This window comes from Myotis myotis, unplaced genomic scaffold, assembly GCF_014108235.1.
Source record: "Myotis myotis isolate mMyoMyo1 unplaced genomic scaffold, mMyoMyo1.p scaffold_m19_p_11, whole genome shotgun sequence".
Classification (NCBI taxonomy): domain Eukaryota; kingdom Metazoa; phylum Chordata; class Mammalia; order Chiroptera; family Vespertilionidae; genus Myotis; species Myotis myotis.
This window is the reverse complement of record NW_023416315.1, coordinates 63300358-63328302: the sequence shown is the minus strand read 5'-3', so window position 1 is coordinate 63328302 and position 27945 is coordinate 63300358. Positions and strand designations below refer to the sequence as shown.

Sequence of the window (27945 nt, the reverse complement as noted above, 5' to 3'; positions counted from 1 at the left end):
GACTTCTTGTAGCCCGCCCCTGCCCCCCTTCCCAGGCCTTCACCATCCTGTTGTCATTGTCCATGGTTTATGCATATATTCACACAAGTTTCCTGTTTTCATTTTTTAATTTGACAGTCTAAGGGAAAAGAGGTCAGTGCCTCTGACTAAATAGTCAGGCATTGCATGTTCTAAAATTTAGGGGGGTACACCAGTATGCCTTGGCATACGGTTGAAAATAGTTAGTTTAACCTCTTGGCATATTTAGTTTCCTTATCCCCTGGCATAATTCATTCTTCACTCTAGTTCCCAAACTTTGAGGTAGGATCAGACATATGCAGTTTCTTCATATTAAGTATACTTTCAGGTTAAATTTCTTAACATATTACTATGGCTGTTTGAGAGTTTGGTTAGAATAGTGGTTCTTAATCTGACTGTCTTTTTTTTCTTTCTGTCCTCCCCCCCCCTTTTTTTTTCTTTGTGACTGTCTTTAATATTAATAGCCAGAGGTTGTATAAATACAACCTCATAGTGGTTGTATTTTTCTAAAAACTCCAGATGATCCTAGGGTGCAATCTGGATTGAAAACCACTGTGATAGAAGCTATGCTGAAAGAATCTTCATATTTTAAAAAATATTTACATATAAGATGTGAGCCCTTAGACTAGATTGTTCCACTAATCACACCCTAGGGAAGGTGAAGTCTATGACTGGTTTAATCTACAGATTTTAGGACAAGGTAATGCATTTAACATACATGTAATGTAGCGTTCCTCTGTACTGTAACTTTTATTCGTTTTCTAGGGTGCTGTAACAAATTACCACAAACTGGGTGGCTTAAAAGGACAGAAATTCATTCTCATAGTTCTAGAGGCTAGATATTAGGAACTAAGGTGTTGCCTCTAGGGGAGGATCCTTCCTTTCCTCTTCCTAGCTTCTGGTTTCTTGACTTGTAGATGCATCACTCCAATCTGTGTCTCTTTTCATAACATGGTATTCTCTTCTTTATATCTTTGTCCAGATCAGTCATTGGATTGAAGCCCACCCTAATCCAGTATGACCTCATTTTAACTTGATTACATCTGCAAAGATCCTATTTCCAAATAAGGTCACATTTGTATGTACCAGGGATTAGGACTGCAGCATATTTTGGGGAAATGCATTTCACCCACAATAAGCCTCATGCCTAATAACCACCTATCCATCTAGGAAGGGAGCCATTGGTCATAAAGGGAAATGAGTAAGAGATAATGTGAAATTGCAAAAACTTATTCTCATTGCAGGAGAAAAGCATTCAGAATTTGTGTTCTGATGAAGATTTAGTTAAAATATGCAAGCCAGGGAAAATCTTCCCCCTTGATTTTTAATTTACAGTTTAACATCTCTGGACAGTAGGGTGGGGTACCTGTAGAGTGCCAAACAGGTTTCCTGAAGTTTCTTTGCAAATTATTTTCTCTGCAATTATTTGGTCACATTTTTCAATAAGGTGTTCGTTCCAGCCTTGTGCTTTAGAATCACACCTGTGACTGAAGAGATTTTGAAGGTATGGAGTAGGGCCTTGGAATCGGTACTTTGAACAGTACTTCAGGTGGTCCTTATGCCTGGGAACCTTTGGGAAACACAATATATGGGGTGATAAAGCAGTTGTTATTCATCACTGTACCATCTGAATAGTTGGATTTTTGAAGGGGATTTGAGATTGAGTCTGGATATGGGAGATGGCTTGGTGCTATAGGCCAAGGACACTGCAAATATTTCATTGGCTCCTTATCTGGTGATCATCAGAATCATCTGAGAAGCATTTAAAACTACAAGTACCTAGATTCAATTTCAGAGATTCTAATTCAAAGGGAAAACTTTTTCAAAGTTTTCTAGGTGATTCTAATAACCAGCCTGGTTTGAGACCAGACCATTAATATAATACAGAAAGTAACGTATTGAGTCATATGTCTATATTTAAATCTTGGTTTTTTCACTTTTAAATCTTATGAACTTGGGCAAAATGATTAATATTCTTTGATTGTTGTTGTTTTGGGGGTTTTTTTACTTGGTTTATTATTTTTAATTGATTAAAAATTTTATTTTTTAATGTGTTTTATTGATTTTAGAGAGAGAGAGGAAGGGAGAGAGAGAGAGACAGAAACATCAATGATGAGAGAGAATTATCGATCAGCTGCCTCCTGCATGCCACCCACTGGGGATTGAGCCCTCAACCTGGGCATGTGCCCTGACTGGAAATCAAACTCACCACCTTTTGGTGGACAGGACAACGCTCCAACCAACTGAGCCACACTGACCAGGGCACTTTGGTGTTTTTTAAAGGGAGACTACTTACAAGGTATAATTCCTTGTAAGCCTACAATTAGATGAAGGAAATTAGTGAAAATTTCTCATCCTGAAACTGTAGAGTCTGATATTCTACTGTACTTATTTTATGGATAAATGATAATATTTGGGGTTATAGCAAATCAATAATAACTAGCTGTGAGCTTTTTAATTATTAAGCATACTGCCTCTTGAATTAACCACCTTTCTTTCTCTTTAAGATCTGATTACCATGGACCTGCGACAGTTTCTTATGTGCCTGTTCCTGTGCACAGTCTTTGCCTTGAGCAAGCCCACAGAAAAGAAGGACCGTGTCCATCATGAGCCTCAGCTCAGCGACAAGGTTCACAATGATGCTCAGAGTTTTGATTATGACCATGATGCCTTCTTGGGTGCTGAAGAAGCAAAGACCTTTGATCAGCTGACACCCGAAGAGAGCAAGGAAAGACTTGGGTAAGGTGCCAGCCCTCAGGGGCTGGTTCGGATACTGACATTTCTTTATCACTCAATTCATTCTTTTTTTCTCTCTGACTCAGTCACCCAGTAAAGCTTTGTTGAACTACATCTTATGAAAGCTAATCACAGAGTTGCTACTACTAAAATGTAATTAACACTTGCTCTTATACATTTCTCCATTGAATAGCTTTTTACCTCAATCTATAAAGCAACGTCATTTTTGCATGAAAGTACCAAATATTAAAGGGCCCAGCTTGATCCCAAAGGAACGTTACCTGGTAGGGAGAGAAGGGTGTAGTTTCTCATTCTTGCCCCTTTTAATTTTAAAACCTTTCCTGACCTATTGCCCAAGCCAAGTGTTTGAGTGGCTAATAAAATGCAAATTAAACCTCTGGACTAATTTCTCTAAAGTTTATTATTTCCTACAGTGTCCCTCGCCCTCTTTGTTTTCAATCTCAGATATTAGCTTAATTGAAAACAAAACTTTTTAGAAGATTGTAAAGTTAATGGTCTTAATGTCAGAGTATGAGTTGCTGTTTCAGTAACAGCAGGCCATAGTTAGGTTCCATGGCTCTCTCAGCCAGTGTCTTTTTACCTAAACCCTTGATTTTGGTAGAGTCCCGGTGGATTATTTCTAACTGAAGATCTGAGAATGTCTTTTGGCTGTTCCAAAGCCTTACTTTTTAAGAAAATGCAGGTTAATTTAATGAGCATTTTCTCTTCAATGATCATGGTGGTGTTACTTTCTGAATTATATTCAAGAGATTTGTTGGAAAGTTGTACCACATAGAAACTTCCAAAAATAGTTTGTCATCATGGCTAGTGCCATGATTAGGAGACATTATAGGGTTTGTTTTGAGTGATATTTCAGGATACACTTATTTTATTTCTACAATATTTTATTCTTTTTATTATTGATTTTGAAAGAGAGAGAGGGAGGGAGGGAGGGAGGGAGGGAGAGAGAGAGAGAGAGAGAGAGAGAGAGAGAGAGAGAGAGAGAGAGAGAAAAGCATCATTGAAAGAGAAGCATCATCGATTGGCTGCCTCCTGAACACCCCCTTGGGGATGGAGCCTGCAACCCCAGGCATATGCCCTAACTGGGAACCGTGACTTCTTGGTTCCTGAGTCGATGCTCAACTGTTGAGCCACACTGACTGGGCTACAATATTTTATTTTTCTCTCTCTCTCTCTTTTTCTACAATATTTTATTCTTAAACACTAAGAGAAAGCAAAAGATTTTTCTAGGTAGAATGAGAAACTGTCCTAAAACACTTGAAAGTAGATAAAGAAAACAAGTAATATTAAAGAGTCAGTTTTCTATTAGGTTGCTTTTCTAACTTTGAGAGACCGTGATCACTTTTAATTTTAATCTTATAAATGTGCTAACATTCCCGGCTGAAAATAGAGCTGCATGAGGGAGTTCTCATTCTTCATGTCTTGCCTATTAATGTGCATGTCCAACGCACATTTTGTCTGCACATACTTCTCTGCAGAATTACTCTTAAATAATGAAAGGCCCTTTGGCTTAGTGTCAGTCAGGCTCTGTGCAGGTAGTGGAATAGCTCTAGTAACAGTTTTTAGTAGAGAGAACGATTCTTTTTTTGTCATCAGTGAATATCAAAAGTGCAACACATGAGCAGACTCCATTTTTTGTTTGAATAAGATCATACTTTTTATGGAATGTGTGAATGAGTCAAGTACTATTTGCTTCTCCCAAATTTTGGAAATAATGACAAATATCCCCAGTTCATAAGGTAACATACTGTTAGAAGCAATAATTCCTGGTGAATTTTTTTTTTTAACTTATTCACTGTGGCATTTCTAAACATTGTTTTGGTAGGTGACTATACACCAGACGTTGGAAACAACAGATTCCCCTCTTCCATCTATTCTAGAAGGCAAGTAATTATTAGGAGACAAGATTATTGTTTATACCTGTAGTTGTAAAAATTCACTTTTTTTTTTTAATCCTCACCTGAGGATATGGTTTTATTGATTTTTTAAAATTGTTTTTATCTTTTCTTTTATTATTGTTTTTCTTTTTCTTTTTTAATCTTTTTTTTTTTTTAAGAGAGAGAGAGAAACATCAATAGGCTGTCTCCTATACATGCCCCAATGGGGGATCATATCCGCAACCTAGGTGTGTGCCCTGATTGTGAATTGAACCCCAACCCTTTAGTTTTGGGGACAATGCTCTAACCGACTGAGCCACCTGGCCAGGGCAAAAGTCACAAATACTATTTGTAGTTAATCCTCACCCGAGGATCGTTTTTTTTTCCATTAATTTTTTTTTGTAAAATTTAGGGGTTTTTTTCTTTTTTTTTAATTTAAAAATTCTTTATTGTTTAAATTATTACATATGTCTCCTATTTCCCCCATTGACCTCTCTCCGGCCGCTCCTACCCCCCCAGCACATACCTCACCCCCTACTGTCTGTGTCCAAGTTTTTTTGGTTTTTTGTTTGTTTGTGTTTTTTTTTTTTCAGAGAGTGGAAGGGAGTTAGGAGGGAGGGGGAAAGAGAGAAAAACATCGATGTGAGAGAGACACATCAATTGGCTGCCTCCTGCACTCCGAGGATCAAACCCACAACCTAGGTTTGTGCCCTTGACCAGGAATCAAACCCACAACCCTTCCTTCAGTTTGAGGGCTGATGCTCTAACCACTAGGAAAAACTGGCCAGGCCTTCACCACTATTTTTAAATCTTTATAATGATAGCTACTAAAGAACTTTAAAACAAAATTTTAAATTCCTTTGTTTATTAAGAATGCTGACAAATAGAACACTTTTTCTCTATGTGTTATATTCTCAACCTCACTCCTCCACCTCAAGAAGTCTAAATTCATTTATGGGTCCTTAAGGTGAGGATTTATTTGTTTTTTGTGGGGGTTTTTTTAAAACACTATTTTATTTTTGAGATTTTTATTTTTTAATATACTTGTATTGATTTCAGAGAGGAAGGGGGACAGGGAGAGAGAGATAGAAACATCAATGATGAAAGAGAATCATTGATTGGCTGCCTCCTGCACACCGCACACTGAGGATTGAGCCTACAACCCGAGCATGTGCCCTGTCTGGGTATTGAACTGTGACCTCCTGGTTCATAGGTCAACGATGAACCACTGAGCCGCCATGGCCCAGCTATTGTTTATACTTCCATGGCCTCTTGGAAAAGTAGACTGAGGCCAATAAAATTAACTGGCCCAAATGGGTAGAGGATGGAGGCTCGGGAGCCTGACTTATATTTTTATTTATTTATTTATTCCATCATCATCTACCCTTTAGAAAAAGGTTGCCAACCACTGTATTAAACATTGGGGTAGTTCTGTTGAAATAAATAGAATGACATTCAGCCAACTTCAATGAGAAAAGCCCACCTTGAATAGTCACGTCTTTTTTTTTTAATCTGAGTGATCCTTCTTTTTAGGCTACTTATTATAATTTATAATAGCTTAAAATTTTCTTTTGGGAGTCCTGGCTAGTGTTTCTTAGTGATTAGAGTATCAGCCCATGCACTGAAGGGTCTCAGGTTCAATTCCTGGTCAAGTGTACCTATCTGGGTTGCAGGTTCAATCCCAGACCCAAGTGGGGGCAAGTGCTGGAGGCAACCAATCAATGTCTCTCTCCCCCGGCGTCCCCTCTAAAAATCAGTGGGCCCTAGCTGGGTTGTATCAGTGGATAGAGCATCGGCCCGTGGACTGAAGGGGGTCCTGGGTTCAATTCAGGTCAAGGGCACATGCCCGGGTTACGAGCTCGATCCCCAGTAGGGGGTGTGCAGGAGACAGCCGATCAATGGTTCTCTTTCATCATTGATGTTTCTATCTGTCTCTCCCTCTCCCTTCCTCTCTGAAATAAATAAAAATATGTTTAAAAAAAAATCAATATAACCCAGCTGGCATGGCTTAGTGGTTGGGCTTCAAACTGTGAACCAGGAAGTCATGGTTCGATTCCCAATCAGGGCACATTCAGATTGCAGGCTCAATCCCCAGTGTGGGGTGTGCAGGAGGCAGCCAATCAGTGATTCTCTCTCATCATTGATGTTTTTATTGCTCCCTTCCTCTCTGAAATCAATTTAAAAATTTTTTTATAAATAAATACATTAAAAAAATCAATGGAAAAATATCCTGAGGTGAGGATTAATAAAACAAAACAAAAAAAATTTGTTTTGGGAATGGAAGGGGCTGTGATATCTTGCCCTTTTTATCTGAATGGTATAGTGGCACTGTTGGTAGCCAATATCATTTGGATACAAACTGGACCCCACAATAGATAATTCAGAAATTTTAATACTGGTATAGCTTATTTTGCTACAGGGTTAAAGTTGCAAATAATTTTTTTGTCCTATGTCCATGTAGATAAAGGAGGGTATTTAAGAGATGACTTCTTACTGCTTTATCTTTTACTGATTTAACATTTTAAATCAAAAGCTACAAGATTACACATTCTCTGAAGGAAAATGCTTGTTAATTATAGGATGTAAGTTATGCCTAACACCATATCATATCAATATGAGTCTTCTCATAGTGACACTCATACTCTGATTCTAATCACTTTCCAATGTATTCATGAAATGGGAAAAGACATTATTTGATACCAAGTGACAGTCTTTTTCAATCCTGCATTTAATAGAGCATAAGAATATGCCAGGGTTTCAAATCTGTTAAGAGTTTTGATTTAAAGTTCCTATTCTAGCCCTGGCCAGTGTGGCTGAGTTGGTTGGAGCATCGACCTGTACAACAAAAAGGTTATGGGTTCAATTCCAGATCAGGGCATATGTCCAGGTTGCAGATTCAATCTCTAGTCAGGGTGTGTATGGAAGGCAACTGGTTGATGTTTCTCACTTTTTCCCTCTTTTTCCCTCTTTCTGAAATCAGTAAGAACATATCCTCAGGTGAGGATTAAAAACAAAAAGTGTGAAGTTCCTTTTCCAAACTGGGCCACTTACTTGTGTGACTTTACATGTTATTTTAGCGTCTATGAGTAGTTGATTGCATCTTTAAACTGAAGTTTTCATATGCACATGTTTTGAAATCCTTAAATTAAGATAACAGATCTAGTGAAAAAAAGCTCAGGAAGGGCAAAGTATGTTGATTTTTGAGCTTTGTAATTTTGCTTTATCATGTGCATGCTAACCCTCTCAGCTTATTAACATTCTCATAATCATATGCATTCTTCCCACATTATTTCCTCAGTGTTCTCTGTTTTTGTGGTTATATGTAGAAATCCAGTTTGACATAGTATATAATAAGCTACTGGCCATTTTTTAGAATAGCTTGCTTCAGTCTTTGTGTACCTGTTTTGTTTTTCTTTTTAATAATTTTTTTAAAATATATTTTTATTGATTTCAGAGAAGGCAGAAGAGGGAGAGATAGAAACATCAGTGATGACAGAGAATCATTGATCAGCTGCCTCCTGCATGCCCCACATTGGGGATTGAGCATGCAACCCAGGCATGTGCCCTGACCGGGAATCAAATCATGACCTCCTGGTTCATAGGTTGACACTCAACCACTGAGCCATGCCAGCCGGGCTTAAATAATTTTGATTGAAGTATAAGTGATCTCAGAACTATTTTTGACATTGTTAATTTTTTTTAAATATATTTCATTGATTTTTTACAGAGAGGAAGGGGGAGGGATAGAAAGTTAGAAACATCAATCAGCTGCCTCCTGCACACCACCTAGTGGGGATGTGCCCACAACCAAGGTACATGCCCTTGACCGGAATCGAACATGTGACCTTTCAGTCCGCAGGCTGACACTCTATCCACTGAGCCAAACCGGCTAGGGCTGATATTGTTAATTTTTAACAAAAGTGTTATTATTTTTTTTAAGGAGCTGAATATTTTAAAGCCTGGTTTAAAGTTTTGAATTTTTAGAAAACCATGCCAGTAGTTGTGATTATATAAGAAATTGAGATTCTCCAAAAAGCAGTAAAAAATATTTGCATGTTGCTTGATACAAAGAGTAAAGATAGGAATGGATATTCACTCCTGAATCCTAACCATCATCTGAAGCCTATCTCTAGAGAGAGAGACAGGGTTTGCTTTTGGATCCAAGTGAACCAGCCATGGACTGTGCTTGGCTTTATCCAGATGACTCATTACAAACCAGTAACAGGTCACTTAAGAGAAAAATTTTCAGTTGCCTCTTTGGCAGTTTTGTTTTGAGGATAATTTTTATTTCCGTGCTTTAATCTTGGGCAACAACATCTGTTGTCACAGCACACACCTGGCTAAATAAATCCAGAGCCTTGTGTCCTTTTAACCTCTTGCTGGATTTCTCTGCATTTTCTACAGAAAGATTGTAAGTAAAATAGATGGCGACAAGGACGGGTTTGTCACTGTGGATGAACTCAAAGACTGGATTAAATTTGCACAAAAGCGCTGGATTTACGAGGATGTAGAGCGACAGTGGAAGGGGCATGACCTCAATGAGGACGGCCTCGTTTCCTGGGAGGAATATAAAAATGCCACCTACGGCTACGTCTTAGGTAGGTCCCTACCACCTGGGGGAAAAGCCTTGTGGAGCTGGCACCTTGAAACGTAACTGTTTTGTCTTGTAGAATGATTGTAGATAAAATAGACGCGGATAAAGATGGGTTTGTGACGGAGGGGGAGCTGAAATCCTGGATTAAGCACGCCCAGAAGAAATACATATATGACAATGTTGAAAACCAATGGCAGGAGTTTGATATGAATCAAGACGGCTTAATCTCCTGGGATGAGTACAGGAACGTGACTTATGGCACTTACCTGGGTAAGGGGCAAGATGTCAGCCTGGCGGAGACCATGGTCTTGAGTCAAAGAAACAAATGGGTCACGCAGTGAAGGAAAGGAAGAAACTGCTTACCTTCAATAGCTCAGTGCTGAGCTGATTGCCCTTTATTTTATTAATTTTAAATTTGTATACTGTGTATTTTTAAAAATTTGCTTAAATTTGGTTTTTGACAGTCTGGAATCTTCTACATCTTTAGCATTTTATTTTATTTTTTTAATATATTTTATTGATTTTTTACAGAGAGGAAGGGAGAGGGATAGAGAGTTAGAAACATCGATGAGAGAGAAACATTGATTCAGCTGCCTCCTGCACACTCCCTACTGGGGATGTGCCCGCAACCAAGGTACATGCCCTTGACCGGAATCGAACCTGGGACCCTTGAGTCTGCAGGCCGACGCTCTATCCACTGAGCCAAACTGGCTAGGGCTACATCTTTAGCATTTTAGATATACATGTACCATGTTTTCTTTCTGTCATCCCTCAGAGGAACCGTTTTTCAGATCTTGTTTAAAAGGCTGCATTGTTCCTACAATACAAAGGAAAAGGCTTTGCTGTTTCTCTTTACATGGTCACATTAAGGTGTTGGACCTGAGCCGTAACCGGTTTAGCTCAGTGGATAGAGCGTCGGCCTGCGGACTGAAAGGTCACAGGTTCGATTCCAGTCAAGGGCATGTATGTACCTGGGTTGTGGGCACATCCCCAGTGGGGGGTGTGCAGGAGGCAGCTGGTCGATGTTTCTCTCTCATCGATGTTTCTAACTCTCTATCCCTCTCCCTTCCTCTCTGTAAAAAATCAATAAAATATATATTAAAAAAAAAAAAAAAAGGTGTTGGACCTGAAACTCAAACCAAATTAGATTTCTTTATAGCTGGGGAAAATTAGTCTTTCCTTAATAAAATAAGATCAACTACAGCTTTCCTTGATAAAATTTAACTATTTCAGTATGCCTGCTTACTGAAGTTTAGAAATAAAAAATTCCCATTTGTTTTCTCTGGCACATGAGTTTATCATCCTGCTTTGCAAATGCTTCAAGGCAAATAAATGTGATTTTGATTGCTTTCTGATGATTTGGTAGCTTGTGTGCTTGGCCACCTGTTAGTGATTTTCTTTTACTTAATACACTTTCCTGCTACTGAATGCTAGGTGGCGATCTTACTGAGTTAATGATTTAGGGTGTTTCTGTTAGTGAGATTCCCCTATTGTACATGGTTACAGTTGAGACAAGAATGTATAAATGTTCCTTCTTGCATTTTTATCCCAGAAACTAGGCAGTTTTCTGTGTTAAAGCAGGTGTTTTCCACTTCTGACATTGAGTGTATAATGGTCTGTTTCCCCCACTAGATAGCCAGCTGTCCATGTTAATTACAGGACCCGCATGCATTTCTAGTGAAGAGATTTTTATTTCTGTGTTGGCTTGTTCTCATTCCTAAGACTAAAGTGGCAGTCTCTTTCCAAGCTTGATACTTAGCCAAGAACCAAACATAGATTTCACCCAATTAAGAACACGTGTATTAAAAAGTCAGGGCAGATGGAGAGGCATCCGTGCTTCTTTCTCTCTGGCTGGCACCCAACATGCTCCTGATTTATTTGGAATTAATCATAAATACAAAACAACGGGCAGACTGTTTGGTGATCTAAACAGAATGGTGTGTTAATAAATCTCAGCTCAGACCTAGGCACTCACTGGCTGCCCAGAATTAACCTTAAACTCTTTGTATGATTATGTGCATAAAAATCTGTTGGGAGCTCTGTTAGCTCACAGGGCAAATGATTTGATGTAATGGGTATTTCTACTGACTGAAGCTGCATAAGCTGAAGCACTGGCTGGAGAAGCAATGTCTTTATAAGGCATCTTTCCCGGGAGGCAAGTGGGTGGGCAGTACCCAGGGGATAATGAGTTGTCTTACAGAAGTGCTGAGGAGTTTTTCGTGAGGGTGTTCCTGATTCAGTTTAGAGTTCAGGTACAAATCATCTTAGCTTTTAATTAAAATCGGTCGTAATGAATCTGCTTTCCACCAAAAGACCAGTAACACTATCTCTGCCACAAGTAAAATATGAAAAACAAAGATCCACCATGCCTATAACAAAACTAGATCAAGAGCCTACCCAAAGCTGTGTGCAGGCTGGTGCTTAGGACAGATAAAGCACTCCGATTGTGATGGTAGGCACATGAGTTTAGTCATTGAAAAAAAAAGTATGTCAGAAAAGAAAAAGTTTATGTCTTTTTCATCCTTGTGTATATGCATGTTTTCAGCCTTCTTAATTCCAGTCACCATGTTTTACCCTATGGAGGAGAAGAGGACTCTTAGCTGAGAATCTAGTCTTAATGTATAAGTTGTCTTCTGTTGTCTTGTTTATGTTACGTAGTTGGTACTAAAACATTACTTATTTAGAAGAATTAACTTAGTATATGAGAAAAGTAATATATTTCTTTAAGCCTATTCATAGCTTTGAATATACATATATAAGGTCCCCAAAACCTCAGATTCAATAAACTGTCTTACTGAGTTTTGACATTCAACAAATAATAAAGCTTCAAGCTGCTCACCTCTCAAAGCAATAGTCTTTTTTTTTTTTAAACTGTGCTTAAAGTTTGGATAGATTAAACTACAGTGTTAAAAGTTAGCAGTGTGATATTGTTGAAGGGGCCCCATGTGTCTTTTTATAAAACTAGTACCATATCTTTTTTTATTTGGTCAGTATGTTACAGGAATAATCATTCCTTACCTTTTAATATGGTGTCTTACTTTCAAAGTGGTGGTGTTCTATTGCTTGAATCCAAGTGGCCTATAATGGGAAAGAAAAACTTTGATATCTAGCTTTTTACTGGGAGCCTACTGTTTAATAAAAATAGCAATAGCTAACATTTATTGAAGCCAACTATATGCCAGGCACTTATATTTATTTGCTCATTTAAACCTCAACAGGCCTATGGGGCAGGAACAATTATCATCTTCATTTTACAGATGAGTAGATTGAAGCACAGTTAGGTTACTTGCCCAAGGTCACACAGCTAGGAAGTGTGAATTCAAGTTTGGATTCAAACCCAGACTGTGTGACTTTAGAATTATCACTGCACCTCAGATATAACTAGAAAGCTCAAGCCCTCAAACAGCCTCAACCCCCAATAACCGAAGAATTATGTAATGGGTTACGTAGCCCAGGAGCCAGGGCTCCATGTTGAAGGGCAAATATTTACATTTGATTTGGACCTGACTTTAAGGCCTTTGATTACCAAAACTGAATGTCTCCTCTGCTGCAATTGTAGCTGTGTAATCAAGAGGTATTTCTTCATTGTTTGGTCTGTCTTTCTTGGAAGTTGATTCCCCGGCCCACACATTTTCATGTTTTCTGGAAGTCTTTTAAGATTTAACCTAAATTTTTGTTTTCTAGATGACCCAGACCCTGATGATGGGTTTAACTATAAACAGATGATGGTTAGAGATGAACGGAGATTTAAAATGGCAGACAAAGATGGAGACCTCATTGCCACAAAGGAGGAATTCACAGCTTTCCTGCACCCTGAGGAGTATGATTACATGAAAGATATAGTAGTACAGGTGGGTGAAAGCAAGGATTCTCAACAGAAATGTGGTTTCTGTTTGCTGCTTACGCATCTTCCCCTTTCCCCTGTGTTTAGAAGAATGACTTGGTGTACAAGTGCTGGCCAGCTTGAGTCCAAGCTCTGTCACTGTTTTTCTCTGATCAAGTCATTTATCTTAGGTGCCGTAGGCTTTCTCTTTAGTATGACAATACTTATCATCAGATAATGTATTTTGCCATTTCATTGCTGGTTTCCTATTGTAAGCACGAGAGAAAATCCTATTTTTTAAAATATCCCATGACCAGTAATCAGGTACTGAGTAATAACAATGATACTGAATATTTCTCACTGAAGGCAGTTACCAGTAAAACATAGGCTGTAGCTGTAGACATACTCAATGATCATATCTACTGTTAGTATGACTTCTGTATAACTAGGACCAACAGATCATCGTGGGCTTGGTGGATAGTTCATTATTGAGCAGTGCCAGTGTTCCTTCAAGAAGACTCATAGTTCTTTTAGGTTGAAACATAAAACAATGATAATATTTTATCATTTTCCTGCGAGAAGAACAGCAATTTCCTGTGGTTTAACCATATCCATACATATACATATAAGCATAAACATACATGTATATGTGTGTGTTTATGAATGATGAGTAGCTGCCTAAACGAATTCACCCCTATACTAACTTTAATAGTCTTTTCCTAATCTCTCCTCTCTAGGAAACAATGGAGGATATAGATAAGAATGCTGATGGGTTCATTGATCTAGAAGAGTATATTGGTAAGTTTCTCTTAAGAGACTGAGAAGCTTTGGAAGATATGTTCACCCATAAAGACAGCTTACCCCATTGGTCAACTTTTAGCACATTAAGCCAGACCAGTGTGAGGAATAGTGGGTGTGGTAAAGTATTTGTAACAGCACTGTCCAACCAAAATGTAAATGTGAGCCACATATGTAGTTTTAACTTTTTCATAGCCGTATCAAAAGAAAATGAAAAGAGCCCTGGCCCCTTTAGCTCAGTTGGTTGAGCATTGTCCCGTGCACTGAGAGGCTGCTGGTTCAGTTCCCAGTAAGGCACATGCCCATGTTGCGGACTCAATCCCCCAGTCAGGCTTGCAGGAGGCAGCCAATAAATGTTTCTCTCTTTCCTTCTCCCTTCCTCTCTCTCTCTTTCTCTCTCTCTCTCTCTCTCTCTCTCTCTCTCTCTCCCTCTCCCTCTCCCTCTCTCCCTCTCTTCCTCTCTCCCTCTCTCCCCCTCTCTCATCAATAAAAACAGCCATGGCTGGTTTGGCTCAGTGGATAGAGCATCGGCCTGTGGACTAAAGAGTCCCAGGTTCAATTCTGGTCAAGGGCATATGCCTGGGTTGCAGCCTCGGTCCCCAGTGGGGTATGTGCAGGAGGCAGCCGGCCAATCAGTGATTCTCTCACATATCATTGATGTTTCTATTTCTCTCTCCCTCTCCCTTTCTCTCTGAAATCAATAAAAGTATGTTTTAAAAAATGAAAGCATATTTTTTAAAAAAAATAAACAGATGAAATTAATTTCAATAATATTTTATGTAACCAAATATTACAATCTCAGCATTATCATAAACTATTGAGGGTTTTTGTTTTTCATACTGAGTCTTTAAAAGTGTATTTCACACTTACAGCACATCTCAATTAGGACCAGCCACATTTCAAGTCCTCGATAGTCCCGTGTGGCCAATGGCTACCATATAGGCCAGCACTGATATAGTACATCCCAGATGCCCTGTGGCAGTGACAGTGAAGAGTTGAGGGAGCCTAGACTGGCATAAGGAAACCCAGGAGAAGATAGGGAATAGAATAAAAGAGACAGGTAGATGAATAAGGGGCCAGGATTGCTGGTTCCTCTTAGAGCCTTTTGTTTTCACTGTGTTCATTTCAGATTTTCCACTTAGGTTCTCTTCTGTTTGTTTTTTAAAGTTTCTCCTTTCTGCCATTTGTTCTTGTAGTTGTCTGTTTTAAAAAGGTTTTTTTTTTGGTTGGTTGTTTTTTGTTTGTTTTTGGGGTTTTTGATGCTACACGTGTACTTCAAGGCTAATTTCTCCAAAGTACAACTATTTTTATTATCCTCGGAATAATTTCACGATTTCTCCATTGCCTTAAAAAAAGAAGCCGCCTCTCTTGAGCAAATTGTTTCCCAATTACTAGATGGAAATTAAGATTAGTAAAGGAGAAGAGATGAGAGATAATTACAAATATCTTTGTTACAAATGTCATTCCATTTTGAAAGATACTAGGTAATTTTATATTTCACATTCTTATATTTACTCATAGTAACTTAATTTAGTGCACCGCAGTGTTTGTTTCATAAACCAGTATTTCTTTAGTTCTCTAATTTTTTATTTTAAGCGTGAAAAGGAGACTTAAACCCTACCTCTATCACCTGTCACTGAAACAGCATTGAACAGTCATTCCTTTACTCAGATTTTGTCTAATTATACCTGCTACTATATTTTCTAGAGTTATCAGTTGAATTACTCCTTAAAAATGTACCACTTTTTATTTTTTTCCTAAGATTCAATGATGTACTTTGAGTTTTTTAGAGAAAGAAGGATAAGCGATGGAACCTGGGACATTTTTTGGAAGTGATTTTTTGTTCTTAGTGGAGTTCATCAGCACAATGGAAATAAATGCCTGTATGCATTTACTGAGCACATTTCAAAGCTGATGTTTTCTTCTGTTAAATATTTTAGCTTTTTATTCTTGGCTTTTGCCATCTTATCAACATTGCTAAAACTGAGGGACTCATTTGAACCTCCTGATGAGACGAATTAGGTTTTATAACTGTTAATACCATCTTTTATTAAGCAATTAGCCAAATGAGATTTTTTGCCTCCTTTCCTATCACATAGATTCAAGGACAAAGGAATTGTGTCTTGAAACTACTGCCTTATTGACTATGTATATGTTCCTTTCTTTTGCAAATCATCAACTAATGCTAACACTATTACACCCAGATAATGGCCTTTGTGAAGTCGAAAGTCTCCCAGTATCTTCCAGTTTCTAGGGATGTGCTGTCCTGTTGAGAGAGATCCTAAAGAAACAAATGGTCTTTGATTCTTATTATCATTAATAAAAAGTCTTCAGTTACATTTTTTTATTCTTTTTTTTTTAATATATTTTATTGATTTCTTACAGAGAGGAAGGGAGAGAGATAGAGAGTTAGAAACATCAATGAGAGAGAAACATCGATCAGCTGCCTCCTGCACACCCCTTGGGGATGTGCCCGCAACCCAGGTACATGCCCTTGACCGGAATCGAACCTGGGACCTTTCAGTCTGCAGGCCGACGCTCTATCCACTGAGCCAAACCGGTTTCGGCAACATTTTATTATTCTTTAAATTTATTACAGAATATTGCAAACATACACAAAATTAGATAGAATAATATAATGAATCCCCGTGAACCTAAGCCCAACAGCCATCATCCCATGGCTAATCCTTTCAAATCCATATTCACTTCTTTACCTACCTCCTTTATTATTTTGAAGTAAATCCCAATCATCATTTCATTGGTAAATATTTGGTTATGTATCTCTTTAGGATACATGTGTGTTCCTAAAAACTTTTAAAGCATAATCTCAAAAAGTTAGTACTTCCTTAATATCCTTTAGATTGAACCCTTTTTTAATAGAAAATTGAATAGTATTATTCATATCTGCACTCATTTAGATTTAAAATGCACTTACATTATGTTGTATGTTCTAGCTTCTATTAATATGTTTTTTAAGCCACATTTATTCACTCTCTAATTCACAACTTCCCAATCTGTAGACTATGAAAAGTCTCTGACCCTCAGGGGAGCTAGGGCAGGGTGCTAGCCCAGTGGGTCATACAGATCCTACATTTTCTGAATACGCTGTATCATGGGGGGAAGAGGGTGATTGGCAAGTCCTGCTCTCAGGAACTTCTCCCTGTGTTCAGGCAGAACAGAGTAGTTCTACTCTTAACCTTGCTCAAATTCAGAAAAAAATGACTGCACCAAGTGTCAAATGACAAACGTAAAGTAATTTAGTAACGAGTTTAATGTCCTCTATTCAAGGGAAAACAATCCATGTTCTGGGCTAGCACGGTGCCTCACAAGCAGTGGGAGCACTCTTCCTGGGGGATTTAGCACAAGAGCGAGGTTTATAGAGCATCGGAAGAGGCAACGCCAAAAGGACAGGATTGACTAGAAGGTCAGGGATTTCCTATACTAGAGGTCCTGTTTGTGAGTCAGTCAGGTACGCTGTGATTGTGATTGATGTAGGTTAGGTTTCCATGGCAGTGAGGCATTTCCTATAAGTACAGGCTGACTTAGCTTAGATTTGTGTCGTGGGCTGGGCCACTGGGACAGCCTTCGTTTTGTGGGTCCCAACATACAAATTACCTTTATCACACTTAAATAACTCCCTTTGCTTAGAAGTACTATAAACTATTTAAACTTCTACGTGGTGTGTTCCCATACCTAATTGAAGTGTACCTACCCTTATTTAGATGTCACATAACTCAGGAGTCTTCAGACTTCTTCACTCTTGTAATTCCTAAAAGAATTTTCACAGACAATATCCCCTTATACATTTTTAAATTGGCATCTAAAATATTTAAATAGAAGTTTAAACAGTTGTATAGAAAAATCTCTGTGTATATATTGACATTTTAAATACTGTAGCCACTTTGTACCGACCATATTCATATAAATAATTTAAACAAACCAACTTTAAAAAGTAATTTGGAGATTCAACTTTGAATTGGGTATTAGATAATAGCAAAAAGTTGTTTTTGTAAAATGTGATGAAGGCATTTGGGCTCTATAGGAAAATGCCCATTATTTTAGAGAAACATTCTACAATATACTTAATAATTGGTTGGAGACAGGTTTGGCTCATAATACACACTTCTGAGAATTTAGAACAGCACTTTTCTAAAGCCAATGGCCAGGTTTAATTAGTTACCTTGAGTAAAGTGGAATGTAGGCCAGGTTTAATTAGTTACCTTGAGTAAAGTGGAATGTAGGGTAGAACAGATTAGTCTTGTAAAAGTCTTTATATTTCTTGATGCTAATCATCTCTCTTTATTTATGCTTTATATATTTATTTATTTACTTACTTACTTACTTATTATTTTTAATCCTCACCCAAGGATATTTTTCCGTTGATTTTTTTTAGAGAGAGTGGAAGACAGAAATATCGATGTGAGAGAAACACATTGATTGGTTGCCTCCTGCCTGCTCCCGGACCACGGCCCAGACTGGGAGGCTCCTGCAACCGAAGTACATGCCCTTGACCAGAATTGAACCCAGGACCCTTCAGTCCACATGCCGACACTCTATCCACTGAGCCAAACCAGCTATGGCTATTTGTGTGTGTGTTTTTGTTCTTTTTATAATATGTTTTTATTGCTTTCAGAGATGAAGGGAGAAGAGGGAGAGAGATAGAAACATCAGCACAGTGGAAATAAATGCCTGTGTGCATTTACTGAGCCCATTTCCCCACTGGGGAATTGAGCCCGCCACCCAGGCCTGTGCCCTGACCGGGAATGGAACCGTGACCTCTTGGTTCATGGGTCGAAGCTCAATCACTGAGCCATACAGGCTGGACAATGGGGTTTTTTGTGTGTTTTTAAGATAAGGGCTCTCTTTGCTTTCATATCACTCAAAAGCAATAGCTGGAAATATTCTTGTTGCAAGATCAATTAAGATTCAGGAAAATACCTTATTTTCTAAGTTCTCTAAAATACTGCAGTCAGGTTCCAGTTGGATGAGGAAGGAGGGGTAGAACAGATTAGCATGGAGCGAGCAGTCGTGGGAAAAGGGCAAATCCGTCTTTTCTTTGTATGTCTGTGCACATAGGTGACATGTACAGCCATGATGGAAAGGCTGATGAACCAGAATGGGTAAAGACAGAGAGAGAACAATTTGTTGAGTTTCGAGATAAGAACCGAGACGGGAAGATGGACAAGGAAGAGACCAAAGATTGGATTCTCCCATCAGACTATGATCATGCAGAAGCAGAAGCCAGGCACCTAGTCTATGAGTCAGACCAAAATAAGGTAAGTCTGGCCAGGCCCCAACAATCTAGCAGTGATGGAAGTCTATTTCTAGGGGATTGCCTAAAAAATCCCGATTAAGGTACATAAAGCATTTGTGGTCTTAATTAATCTAAGTCTGCTACCGACCTAAAGTTGGTAATTAAAAGCTTACGGGGCAGCACTAGCTATCTGATCTCATTTTAGAAACCCCTTTGCCCAGTGTACATAGCATTGGAGGAATTTAGGCTTCAGAAAAGAACCTCTGTATATAACCTATGCCCAGCATGTATCATCTGTTCTCTATGGGTCCCCAGGAAATTTTTCTCTCTCTTTTTTTTTTTTTTTACTTTGTTCTTTTACCAATTACAGGTTCATTTTGCCTACTCAAAGCTGGTTATTTCCTTCTTAAGTCAAATATGCTTTTTAGAATTAAGTCCTTTGTAGTAGGTTATAAATAAGCTTTTTCTGGAGCCTGTTAATATTGTCCTTAATCAATTATCTGGGGTATTTGGTTCATTGAAAGAGTGGTGTTACCCATCCAAATTTAGGGATTTTTAGTATCTGAGCATTCTTTTATCTAGGCTAATCTTCAGTTTCAAAAGCAGTTTCTTGTCATGAAGCCTTTTTAAGGGTCAGTCTGTTTTGAGGTCTTACTCAGTGACTTCAGTAGCCAGGTGCTGTGTCCTGTGAGGTTTGTAAGGAAAAGAAACTCATGCAATCATCCCTTGGGAATGTGGCCTAGATAATCTTTTAGATGAGCATCTGAGCCTTCATTTGGGGTTGTGCCTGGAATCTGATTGGTAGCGGAACATAATGGAGGTGAGGACTCTGCTTGATGTTTGCAGACTTTGTTGTTCCTGTTAGGCAGTGACTTGATTCATTCTGAAGTATTTCACCCAGTTCTTTACTATCTGCCCTTACGTAGGAGCTGTCCGCCTTTGCTCCAAAGGGGGGCATTCTCTCCTAAAGAAACCTGTATCTCTAGCGTTGAGTTGTTGAGCTATATTATTTCTAGCCTTCCACTTTTAACTTTCTTGATAAGAAAAAGGTATTAATTGCTGTGTGTGTGTGTGTGTGTGTGTGTGAGTGTGTGTGAGTGTGTGAGTGTGTGAGTGTGTGTGTGTACAGGCCAGGAATGGAGGGTATAGTTCACATATCATTTACTGGGAATTAGAATCTTAAATCTTGCCAAACCACTGTTGATCTATAGTAGTGTTTCTAAATTTGGAATGGGAAATATATCTGCCTCAATTCACTCTTCTCTAATTTCAGGATGGCAAGCTTACCAAGGAGGAGATTGTTGACAAGTATGATTTATTTGTGGGCAGCCAGGCCACAGATTTTGGTGAGGCCTTAGTACGACATGATGAATTCTGAGCTGCAGACAGAGGAACCCACGTTTCTTCAAAAATAATTTATTTTTACAGCTTCTGGTTTCACATGAAATTGTTTGCGCTACTGAGACTGTTATTACAAACTTTTTAAGACGTGAAAAAACATAATGAAAACCATCCCGTCCCCATTCCTTCTCCTCGCTGAGGGACAGGAGGAAAACTGCTTCTGAGGAACAACTAATTAGTACACTTGTGTTTGTAGATTTACACTTTGTATTATGTATAACATGGTGTTTTATTTTTGTATTTGTTCTTTGATTGGGAGTATGATATGCAGGATTAAGATCCTCAACTCATAGGCAAAAATTAGCCCTTCACTCTTTCTCAACCCTTACCATGTAATTTTTGTAATTCTGACTTAATTACTTTTTTAAGCCTGAAATCATTAAGAAATGTTTGGAAGAGAGGAAAAAAGAAAAAAATATATACCCCACTCTTTATATTTAGAAAAATGATAATCTTGCCTATTGAAAAGAGTATTTCATCAGTAGCAGGGGCCATATATTTTATTCAGTTCAGCAACTGATCGTGGCATTATCTAGGCAGGGACAGAGCCCTGTGCTGTAAGAAAGCTTGGCTCAGCTTGATTTTATTCATCCTTTTTTTGATTCCCTGTAGGACTAGCTGTTTGCTAATTTTGTCAAGCACAGCTGTGGTCGGAAGCGTTAGGGCCAGTGTCCTGAAAATCAAGTATTGAATGTGATCTTTTTACAGAGCTATACATAGAAACAACTGGAAAACTAAAGGAAAAATACAAGTGTTTTCAGGGCACACCATTTTTTCTGGGTGTGTGTCTGCTGAAGTGCTCAGGACTGTCTTGCCTGTTGAATCACTGTAAGTGCCCCATTTGGCTCCTATTCCCCAGATGTTCCCAGGAACTAATTTTGCTTTCACTGCGGTTAAATTGTGCTTCTTTCCAATCATGTCATTGAAAGTGCCTTTAACAAGAGAAATGATGACTGAATGAGGACTTTCTTAAGAAACCCTAAGATAAAGAGAAGTTATTTTGGACCACCTTTTATGAAAGCTTAGAGCCTCCCAATGTAGTGGGGATTTTTTTTTTTTTCTTCTCTTTCAGACAGTGGTTAAATAGCAGTATTAGTGTTGCAGTGTTTTTATTTTGTGGGCCGGTTTCTAAAAACCACATGCTGCTGAATTTACCAGGGATCCTCATACCTCAGAATGCTAACCACTTACTCCCAGGCCGTGTCTGTGTCAACTAGAGAGCTTGAGTCAGACTCGAAGCTGAGAGGCCTGCAGAGAGGGCTCTTTGGTTTGAGGACCGTTGCTTACTCTTCCTGCCTCTGACCCATCACTCCCTATCCCCCCACCACCCCTGCCAAACGAAAAGCTTATCTTGGATCAACAGATTGCCAGTCTTTAGCAAAGAGAGAGACCTTGTAGAAAGAGCTGAAGAAACCGGCCCCTGTTCCCAACTCACTCCACCCCTGTTTTACATAACACAAGCTGTCTTTTTGGTCCCTTCGTACAGATGGACCTCTTTTGAGAGAATTTATTGTATTCCAAGTTTTTAGCCCTCAGGTTACTAAGATAAATATATATAACTAACCTTTATTATTTCATATATCTTTCTGGATAATATTTGGGTGGTGCTGGGTGATTATTATAACCTGAACTTAGGTGTATCCTTCGGTCTTCCATGATCATGTTGAGGTGGGCTACTTGGCCTGGTGAAAAGCCAGATATCATGTAACTTCACCCCAGCCTTTGCATTGAGCTCTTGAGAGTGGATATACTCTTTTAAGTTTAATCCCCATATAAGGGGCATGGAAATTCTCTGCCTTCTAGATTCCCCATTTTTATTGTTAAGAAGACCAGAGATAACTAATATGCCACCAACCCTGGCTTCGTTAGAGCACATCAGGACTGGCAGGGGAGCCTCGCAGCTCACAGGGCAGAGAACCCAGGCCTTGTGTTACAGTCACACTTAGAAAGCAAACCTTCATCTGCTGAGACAGTGACTGCTGGGTGCTCAGCAGCAAGCATTGTACTCGAATCTCGAATGACCCCCCTGGATTATGTTTTTGGTTTAAATCAGGCCTGGGGCTGGTGGAAGTCGCTGCACACCCATATTGTGTGTCCTGTGAATGCTAGCTCTCTTGAATTTGGATGTTGGTTATTTTTTATAGAGTGTAAACCAAGTTTTATATTCTATAATGCAAACAGGTACCTATCTGTTTCTAAATAAAACTGTTTACATTCGTTGTGGAGTATGTGTGGCCTTTATTCACTTAAGAAATAGAATGCTTGCTCGGAATTATGAGTACTCTAAAATGTCAGAAAAGGAGCTATCCTGGAAAGGTTATGTACCCCTTCCTCAACCAGAGAAGTCGCTGCCTTCTTCCAAATTGGCTACTCTTCTCTTCCTGTTCCTGAAATCCCGAATCGCGTCCTCACTGCAGTTGTAATCCCTCTCTCTGCCCTTAGGCCGTATAACTGCTCATTACACAGATATCTGACACCAAACACAAGCCACTCCCGAATGTACACACAACATTTATACTGATTTTTATTTCAAAAAGACTCTTTTTCAAAAAGGAAATATGAAATATAAGGTAAAACAGTTTTTTGAACATTTTGGTGTGGTTTATAAATGATACCAAGATGTGCAATTTTATTTTGAGGACATAAAGTGAATTAAACTGTTAACTTTGGTAAAATACACCTCTTAAGATAGATATATAGGTTTAGCCAAATAGGCGGAGAGAGGGAAGGGAAACACCTGGAGTGAGCCATGCTGGCTCGAGCCCATGGGCCTGGCTGTTGCTGCCAGAGCTATACTGACGATGGGCATATACGATACAGCGTAAAGAAATTCGTTCAGACTCACATTTGGGGCCTACTGAAGGTTTTATTTGTTTTTTCTTTAAGTCTCTCCCATTTCTAAGGTGTTTTCTCAGAATATATCATTGCAGAAGGGAGAAAATGTTACTAAAAAGGGAGGTAATTGTTACCCATACACTGAGAACCCAACCACACTCCTTTATAGATGCCTTGTCTGTAGAGATGAGTCTGCAAGTGCTGTGAATCTTGCCACTTAGTAGAAACATGGTTGCTGCAAAGGGCTTGATGTGTTCCGAGATGGACCCAGCTGGAACGGTAGCTTTGTAGGGAAGAAGGGAATAACAGGAAAACGGGAAATTGATCGCCCAAAATGGTCATCACGCCCTTCCCATCTGTTTTCTGCATGGTTAGTAGTTTGGTTTTTAGCAGAGAAAGTAGAAATTTCCTTAAATGTGAAATCCTAATTGCTGCAAATAGTCCAATATGGCGCCTTAGCTGGGGCCCACTTGGCTAGAAGAGAGAGTAGAAACTTCCGTTTTCTGGGAGCTGGACATGTCAGACTCATCTGTTATGGACTTCCCACACACCATCTCCATCATGCAAGCCCGGAACTGGAGAGAAAGGGTAGAATTGGAGATAGCCCCCTCAGCAGACCAGAACAGAGGTGATAACATCAGGAACTATGGGAAGAAATTTCTCTGTTGTATCCCCAAATAATGCCCTGGATAATGCCTAATGCCCAGGATCTCCTCAGGTGGTTTTGAGTATATCTTCCCAGTCCTGAGACTGGTTAGATTCCAGTCCAGGACTTCTCGCTGCTTGTCTACATAACCCTACACATTCTGGCCAACTCACTGTTGGGGAAACTCATAAACTAGCCTGCCTCCTAGGAGCCCTAGAGAAGGTCCACCCACCCACCCTCCCCTTTTCTAGAAGGTCCTTCCGCTGGGGAAGGGACTGCCAATCCTCTTTCCATCCAGATTCACATTTGTTTTTGAATCCATCTCAGGGACTGAAGAAATAATATCATTCTCAGACAGGAACTCTCCTAGATTTGTCTAAGTTTTTTTGTTTGTTTTTTTAGCTTAGATTTAGGAATTGAGGGATAGGCCACCTGGGACCTTCAGATGATAAGCTGCTTTAGATTTTATGCATGTGATTTCTGTGCTCCACACATGCTCCTGCAGGCTAAAAGTTGGACAAGAAAGGATTAAGAACTGAATTGGAAGGACTAGAATGTAAGGGAGCTATCAGTTTTTCAATAAAACAGAAAACCTTTTCACTTATCCTGTCCTTTGGAGCAACTCAATTTTTATGGCTCAAGTTCTGTCTTCCCCGGGTTCTATGATACTGTCTCGATGACCACACCTCCCACCCTGTGCTTCTATGGGCTGCTCCTGGGCTAAGTGTTTCTGTGGCTTCCCTTGTTCACCCCGAACCCTTGGAGTACAGTCTAAGGCACTCGGAGTTAAAAGTCGGTGACAAGAACCAGGTCTTACAGACTAGGGTCTCACAGGAGTGTGAATGGGGAACTTTACCTGCTTATTCATGAAGCAGTAGATGATGGGATTGTAGACACATGCGCTCTTGGAGAAGAAGGCAGGAATGGTGACAAGCCGTAAGTCTAGCCCGTGGTTACGGTTGTTGACCATATACATGGCCAGGGCAGCATAGGGCACATAACAGAGACAAAAGGACCCCACCATCACCACCACCATGCGGCTCACCTCCCGCTCAGCCTTCTGGGTCGAGGCCGACTCCTGCTGCTGGGCAGCAACCTGGGAAAAGCACAGAGAACACATCCTCTTTTCCCCAGCTCTCAACTCCCAGATCTCTGGAGGATTTTTGTTTTTTATCGGGGGGGGGGGGGGGGGCGGGATCTGCTCCAATTGCTTCTCTTCTGCCCCAGTTTCTGGCCCAGTCCCCGTGGCTCTCCCTCCGTGAGGAAGCCAGGATGGAGGCGGCTCTGGTCTGGGTCACTGGAAGGGATCACATGCATGTCTTGACATCTATATTTGAGCAGGGGTGACTCCACCTTAGACTTCATGCCATTTCATCATTCTGCCTATCCCCACTTCCTTCTTTGCTTTTATTTTATTATTATTATTTTTTTTACTCCTCACCCGAGGATTTTTCCATTGATTTTTAGAGAGAGTGGAAGAGAAAGGGAAAGACAGAAATATCTGTGTGAGAGAAACACATCGATTGGTTGTCTCCTGCATGAGCCCCGACCAGGGCCCCATCTGGGAAGGAGTTTGCAACTGAGGTACGTGCCCTTGACCAGAATTGAACCCAGAACCCTTCAGTCTGCAGGCCAATGCTCTAACCTGGCTATGGCTTTTCCAGATATGTTCTAGAACATTCCCCCACTCTTCCCTCTCTCCCTGACCCTCACAAAAGCCACTCACAGCTCTAAGGGCCCCCAGCAACTGAGAGTAGGAGAAGCAGATGAGGGAGAGAGGCACAATGAAGCAGAAGATGAAGAGGAACCAGGTATAGTACTCGCTGCGATATTTGGTGCCCACGGTGTACCAGTCGGGGCCACAGGAACATTGCAGGCCCTCGGGGATGAACCTGTAAGGGACCAAACACTCACCCACTGGACACACTTGCTCACTGCGGGGGCCACCACAAGGATGCGGAGTGGGAGCCGAGATTCCTGCATTGGGGTCTCCATGTAGAACCCAGGGGATGCCCAGTGACTGGGCAGAAAGGGCTTTCTGTGCTCACCAGCGAAGGGTATAGCAATTTGAACTGAGGAGTAGACTTTAGGATTTGTCTCCCACAGCCCTTTCTCTCACCTACTTCACCCGTTCATTAAAAATTAGAAATAAAAAAGCTTTACCCAACTCTTTCCACCCACACCACCCTCAGCTCCAAGCAATGTCAGCATCACTGCCCCGGGCTCTCACCGGCTCCAGCCAAAGAAGGGTGGGATGGAGACGCCAATACCAATGGTCCAGGTGGCCAGAACCACTATCAGTGCGTGCTTGGAGCTGAAGCGAAAGCTGCCGAAGGGCTTACAGACGACAATGTAGCGCTCAAAGGCCAGGAAGGCCAGTGACCAGCCTGTTACCAGACCTGTGGTGAGACATGAAAGTAATGGGGTAGACAGCCCACCCCGCCTGGCAGACGGAGTGAATTACGGAGTGGGGCAAGCACGGGGAGACAGGGTTGGACTAATGGGTGGGGTAGAATTTGGGATGCAGTGGGTCAACTTTCTAGTCTAGGCTTTGTATTCCAATATGCAAAAGAGCACCAAACTCCCCTAGACTCCTCTTTTGGGATGCACTCCAGGTCGGCAGGCCGGTCCCTGGTTCCAATCCCAGCTCAGTGTCCTTTGCCTCCCCCGGCCCCCTTCCCCGGCAGTACCTGCTGTAGAGCCCAGGAAGGCCTCCAAAGCACAAACATGGCGGCCGAAGACGAAGTATCCCTGGCAACTGGCAATGAAGACAGTGAAGACAGAGAAGATGCAGAAGAGGAAGCCCCCCAGGGACACATTGACCAAAATATAGTTGAGGGGCTGTCTCAGCTTCTTGTAGCGCAGTGTGGCCACCAGCACCGTGGCATTGAGTGGTGTCCCTGCAAAGAAGACAAAGCCCATGAAGGCTGCCTGGAGTTGGAAGGCCCAGACCGGGGCAATGTGGTACTGAGGCCCATCCCACGGTCCCACGGAGGAGATGTTCTTGAACAGATAAAACTCTTCCTCCCCTGACATTTTGCTCATGGAGGTCCCCCACCCCCTCTCATGCCTTTTATAGATTACCCTCCCCCCACCTCACCAGAGAACCCAGCCTCCAAAGCCACTTTGGGGTTCCCTGAATGGTCAGCGCTGATCCTAAGCCTCCTAAGGACAAAGTTTGGGATTAGAGACCCCCCGCCAAACCCCCACCTAAACCTCCTTTTGCAGCCCCAAAGCCGATTGTGTGTCCTTCAGAGGATAAAAGATTGGGCTCAAAGAATCCGGACATGCACTACTGGGGACTGGGATGAACAGGAGTCAGCTCACGGAGCCTGGGAGATGCTGGCCCATACTTAGTAAAGGTGCTTACGTCACTTTTTAAAAAAGATTTTTTTATTGATTTTTAGAGAGGGGGGAAGGGAAAGAGAGAGAATTATTTATGTGAGAGCGAAACATCCATCAGCTGCCTCCTGCACGCTCCGCACATGCAATTGAGCCTGAAACCCTGGCAACTGGCAACCCTCCGGTGCCCAAGACAATGCCCAAGCAACTGAGCCCGCCGGCCAGGGCTTCCACCACTCTTTCATTTTCCCTTTTTTTTTTTTTTTTTTTTTTTTAAATATATTTTATTGATTTTTTACAGAAAGGAAGGGAGAGGGATAGAGAGAGTTAGAAACATCGATGAGAGAGAAGCATCGATCAGCTGCCTCCTGCACACCCCCCACTGGGGATGTGCCTGCAACCAAGGTACATGCCCTTGACCGGAATCGAACCCGGGACTCTTCAGTCCCCAGGCCGACGCTCTATCCAGTGAGCCAAACCGGCTAGGGCTCATTTTCCCTTTGAATGGAGCTCTCAAGGGCACCCACTGGGTTGAGCTTCTGGCACCACTCCCTCCTTTTAGGTGTCTGCATCCCACCTGCCCCTGTGGTGATTACCCCT

The 27945-nt window shown here is 40.7% G+C and overlaps 2 protein-coding genes across 4 annotated transcripts in view; one reads left to right on the top strand and one right to left on the bottom strand.

Moving 5' to 3' along the window:
• CALU (calumenin) overlaps positions 1–22741 on the top strand; it is a 33603-nt gene extending 10862 nt beyond the window's left edge. Inside the window, exons 2-7 of one of the 3 annotated variants that reach the window (XM_036328768.1) lie at positions 2526–2757; positions 9323–9516; positions 12931–13097; positions 13807–13867; positions 18944–19143; positions 20395–22741. In XM_036328768.1, the coding sequence (XP_036184661.1) occupies positions 2537–2757; positions 9323–9516; positions 12931–13097; positions 13807–13867; positions 18944–19143; positions 20395–20499 (948 nt within the window). In that variant the 5' untranslated portion in view covers positions 2526–2536 and the 3' untranslated portion in view covers positions 20500–22741. Of the gene's footprint in view, positions 1–2525; positions 2758–9056; positions 9251–9322; positions 9517–12930; positions 13098–13806; positions 13868–18234; positions 18921–18943; positions 19144–20394 lie in introns of those variants that run through there. The other 2 variants (XM_036328767.1, XM_036328769.1) reach the window with 2 other exon arrangements.
• A 323-nt stretch (positions 22742–23064) lies between these two features.
• On the bottom strand, positions 23065–27048 carry OPN1SW (opsin 1, short wave sensitive). Its single transcript, XM_036328770.1, has 5 exons — positions 26694–27048; positions 26234–26402; positions 25730–25895; positions 24860–25099; positions 23065–23932 (listed from the first exon to the last, which is right to left on the bottom strand). Exons 1-5 carry the CDS (start codon positions 27046–27048, stop codon positions 23813–23815), a joined length of 1050 nt encoding a protein of 349 aa, XP_036184663.1. The 3' UTR covers positions 23065–23812.
• Between the last annotated feature and the right edge of the window lie 897 nt (positions 27049–27945).